Genomic DNA, 4928 nt, shown 5'->3' with positions numbered 1-4928 from the left:
CCACTCTAAACACAAAAACTTGTTGTGCCACAGAATAATTTCACAGATTACTGTCTTTCTTTTCTCAATTTTACTATAAATATTTTACCCAAAATAAACTCTAAGTTTTCAGAAGCAAAAAACAAAAAAATAAAAAGATTGTCTGGTGTTTTCCATTTGTGAGAGGGTACACCTGTGCAACCACAGGGTGATCTTTGGTGGTCAGTAGAGCCAGCCATGGGGGTGGATGGTCTGTGTAGAACAATGCAGTCAGATTCTGTTTCCAGAACCTGCCTGAAGCAAGCATGTTTTTAAAACTACACCCAACAGTCTGAGGTTGACTTTTTGAGTTCTTTATGTATTTTGGATATTAGTCCTCTGTTGGATGTAGGGTTATTGAAGATCTTTTCCTAATCTGAAGGTTGCCATTTTGTTCTACTGGCAGTGCCCTTTGCCTTACAGAAGCTTTTCAGTATCATGAGGTCCCATTTATCAATTGTTGATGTTAGAGCCTGAATCACTGGTGTTATGTTCAGAAAAATTTCCCCTGTGCCAAAAAGTTTGAGGCTCTTTCCCAATTTCTCTTCTATTAGATTCAGTGTATCTGGTTATATGTTGAGGTCCTTGATATACTTAGACTTGAGCTTTGGGCAAGGTGACAAATATGGGTCTATTTCCATTCTTCTATATACAGACCTCCAGTAGGACCAGCACCTTTTATTGAAGATGCTTTCTTTTTCCCACTGTACAGTTTTGTCTTCTTTGTCAAAGATCAAGTGTCCATAGGTGGGTGGGTCTATTTCTGAGTCTTCTATTATATTCCATTGATCAACCTATTTGTCTCTGTACCAATACTATTTGGGTTTTATTATTATTGCTTTGTAGTACAGCTTGAGGTCAGGGAAGGTGATGCCCCTGGGAGTTCTTTTATTGTTGAAAATTATTTTCGCTATCTGGGTTTTTATTTTTCTACATGAAATTGAGAATCATTTTTTCAAGGTCTTTGAATAATTGTGTTGGAATTTTTTTAATTGGATATTTTATTTATTTACACTTCAAATATTATCCCTTTCCCTGATTTCCCTTCCAGAACCCCCCTATCTCATGCCCCTTCTCATGATTCTATGAGGGTGTGCCCCAACCGACCCACCCACTCCTGCCTCCACACCCTCCCTATATTGGGGTATCAAGCCTTCACAGGACTAAGGGCCTCTTCTCCCATTGATGCCCGACATGCTATCCTTTGCTACATATACAGCTGGAGCCATGGGTCCCTTCATGTGTACTCTTGGTTGGTGGTTTAGTCCCTTGGAGCTCTGGTTGATTGATATTGTTGTTCTTCCTATAGGGTTGTAAACCCCTTCAGCTCCTTCAGTCATTTCTCTAACTCCTCAGTTGGGAATCCCATGATCACTTCAATGGTTGACTGCAATGATCCTCCTCTGTATATGACAGGCTCTGATAAAGCCTCTCAGGAGACAGCTATATCAGGCTCCTGCCAGCATGTGCCCCTTGGCATCCACAATAGTGTCTGTGTTTAGTGACTGTATATGGGATGTATCCCCAGGTGGGGCAGTCTCTGCTCCAAACTTTGTCTCTGTAACTACTTTCATGGGTATTTTGTTCCCCCTTCTAAAAAAGATTGAAGTATACACACTTTGGTATTCTTTCTTCTTGAGTTTCATGTTTTGCAAATTATATCTTGGGTATTCTGAGCTTTTGAGCTAATGTCCACTTATCAGTGAGTGCATACTATGTGTGTTCTTTTGTGACTAGGTTACCTCACTCAGGATGATATCCTCCAGATCCATCCATTTGCCTAAGAATTTCATAAATTAATTGTTTTTAATAGCTGAGTACTCCATTGTGTAAATGTACCACATTTTCTGTATCCATTCCTCGTTGAAGGAAATCTGAGTTCTTTCCAGCTTCTGGCTACTATAAATAAGGCTGCTATGAACATAGTGGTGCATGTGTCCTTGTTATATGTTAGAGCATCTTTGGGGTATATGCCCAGGAGTGGTGTAGCTGGGTCCTCAGGTAATACTATGTCCAATTTTCTGAGGAACTGCCAGAATGATTTCCAGAGTGGTTGTACCATCTTGCAATCCCACCAACAATGGAGAAGTGTTCCTCTTTTTCCACATTCTCACCAACATCTGCTGTCACCTGAGTTTTTTTTATCTAAGCCATTCTGACTGGTGTGAGGTAGAATCTCAGGGTTGTTTTGATTTGCATTTCCCTGATGACTAAGGATGCTGAACATTTTTTTAAAGGTGCTTCTCAGTCCTTCTAGGTTCCTCAGTTGAGAATTCTCTGTTTATATGTATTCCCCATTTTAAATACGGTTATTTGATTGTTTGGAGTCTAATTTCTTGAGTTATTTGTGTATATTGGATATTAGCCCTCTATCTGATATAGCATTGGTAAAGATCTTTTCCCAATCTGTTGCTTGTTGTTTTGTCCTATTGACAATGTCCTTTGCCTTACAGAAGCTTTACAATTTTATAAGGTCCTTTTGTCAATTCTTGATTTTAGAGCATAAGCCACTTGTGTTCTGTTCAGGATCTTTCTCCCTGTGCTCATGTATTTGAGGCTATTCCCCTCTTTTTCTTCTATTAGTTTCAGTGTATCTCTTTTTATGTGGATGTCTGTGATCCACTTGGACTTGAGCTTTGTACAAAGAGATAAGAATGGATCGATTTGCATTCTTCTGTATGCAGACCACGAGTTGAACCAGCACCATTTGTTGAAAATGCTGTCTTTTTTCTACTGGATGGTTTTATCTCCTTTGTCAAAGATCAAGTTATCAAGGTATGTGGGTTTATTTCTGGATCTTCAATTCTATTCCATTGATATTCTTGCCTGTCTCTGTACCAATAGTATGCAATTTTATTACTATTGCTCTGTAGTACAGCTTGAGGTCAGGGATGGTGAATACCCCAGAAGTTCTTTTATTGTTGAGAATAGTTTTCACTATTCTGGTTTTTTTTTTTTTTTTTTTTTTTTTTATTCCAGATGAAGTTGCAAATTGCTCTTTCTAACTCTATGAAGAATTGAGTTGGTATTTTGATGGGGATTGCACTGACTCTTGGTTACTTTCAGCAAGGTGGCCATTTTTACTATATTAATCTTGCCAATCAATGAGGGTGGGAGATTTTTACATATTCTGAGATCTTCTTCAAATCCTTTCTTCAGAGACTTGAAGTTCTTGTCATACAGATCTTTCACTTGCTTGGTTAGAGTCACACCAAGGTAATTTATATTATTTGTTACTATTCTGAAGGTGTCATTTCCCTAATTTCTTTCTCAGTCTGTTTGTCCTTTGAGTAGAGGAAGGCTCCTGATTTAAGTTAATTTTATGTCTGGCCACTTTGCTGACGTTGTTTTTATCAGGTTTCAGATAAAAACTGTTTGGAAGAGTTTTGGGGGTCAGTTAAATATATGATCATTATCATCTGCAAATGGTTATACTTTGACTTCTTCCTTTCCAATTTGTATCCCTTTGACTTCCTTTTGTTGTCTATTTACTCTGGCTAGGAATTTTTATAATTATATTAAATAGGTAGAGAGAAAGTGGGCAGCTTTGTTTAGTTCCTGGATTACTGGAATTGCTTCAAATTTCTTTCCATTAAGTTTGATGTTGGTTCCTGGTTTGCTGTCTGTTGCTTTTACTATGTTTAGGTATGGGCCTTGAATTCCTGATCTTTCCAAGACTTTTGCCATGATGGGGTGTTGAATTTTGTCAAATACTTTTTCAACATCTAATGAGATGATCATGTGGGTTTTTTTCTTTGATTTTGTTTATATAGTGGATTATCATAATGAATTTCTTATATTGAATCATCCCTGTATTCCTGGGATAAAGCCTCATGATGGATGATGGTTTTGACGTGTTCTTGGGTTTGTTTTTTGAGAGTTTTATTGAGTATTTTTGCATTGATATTCATAAGGGAAATTGGTCTGAAGTTCTCTTTCTATTTTGGATCTTTGTGTGGTTTAGGTATAAGTATAATTGTGGCTTCATAGAACCAATTGGGTAGTGTTCCTTCTGTTTCCATTTTGTAAAATAGTTTGAAGAGAATTGGTATTAGGTCTTCTTTGAAGATCTGATAGAATGCTGCACTAAAACCATCTGGTAGTGGGCTTTTTTTTTTTTTTTGGTTGGGAAACTATTAACGACTGCTTCTACTTCTTTAGGGGTTATGGTAATGTTTAGATGGTTTATCTGATCCTGATTTAACTTTTGTACCTGGTATCTGTCCAGAAAATTGTCCATTTCATCTGGATTTTTGACTTTTGTTGAGTATAGACTTTTGTAGTAGGATCTGATGATTTTTTGAATTTCCTCAGTTTCTGTTATAATGTGTCCCTTTTCCTTTCTGATTTTGGTAATTTGGATGCTCTGTGCCCTGTGGTTCATTCGGCTAAGTGTTTATCTATTTTGTTGATTTTCTTAAAAAACTAGCTCCTGGTTTTGTTGGAATTTTGATGGGGATTGCACTGAATCTGTAGATTGCTTTTGGTAGCATAAGCGTTTTTACTATGTTAATTATATCAATCCATGAGCATGGGAGATCTCTCCATTTTCTGAAGTCTTCTCGATTTCTTTCTTGAGAGACTTGGCGTTCTTGTCATATAGATCTTTCACTTGGTTGGTAAAAGTTACCCCAAGATATTTTATAATAGCTGTGGGAATGGTGAAAGGTGTTGTTTCCCTATTTTCTTTCTTAGCCTGACTATCGTTTATATAAAGGAAGGCTAGTGATTTGCTTGAGTTAATTTTATATCACATGACTTTGCTGAAGTTGTTTATCAGCTATAGGAGTTCTCTGGTGGAATTTTGGGNGTTGCTAAAACATTCTATCACATCACTTGCAAATAGTGATACTTTGACTTCTTCCTATTCAATTTGTATTTCCCTGATCTTTTGTTATCTAATTGTTCTA

General features: G+C 37.1%; 1 protein-coding gene across 1 annotated transcript in view; it reads right to left on the bottom strand.

Annotated features, from left to right (window-relative positions):
- Window positions 1-1034: 1034 nt before the first annotated feature.
- LOC110288393 (olfactory receptor 4C5-like) overlaps window positions 1035-4928 on the bottom strand; it is a 21567-nt gene continuing 17673 nt past the window's right edge. The window contains exon 3 of the mRNA XM_021154762.1: window positions 1035-1056. Coding sequence (XP_021010421.1) covers window positions 1035-1056 — 22 coding nt within the window. The remainder of the gene's footprint in view (window positions 1057-4928) is intronic.

The sequence above is a fragment of the Mus caroli genome, chromosome 2 (genome assembly GCF_900094665.2).
Source record: "Mus caroli chromosome 2, CAROLI_EIJ_v1.1, whole genome shotgun sequence".
Classification (NCBI taxonomy): domain Eukaryota; kingdom Metazoa; phylum Chordata; class Mammalia; order Rodentia; family Muridae; genus Mus; species Mus caroli.
This window is presented reverse-complemented; position numbering and strand designations above follow the sequence as displayed.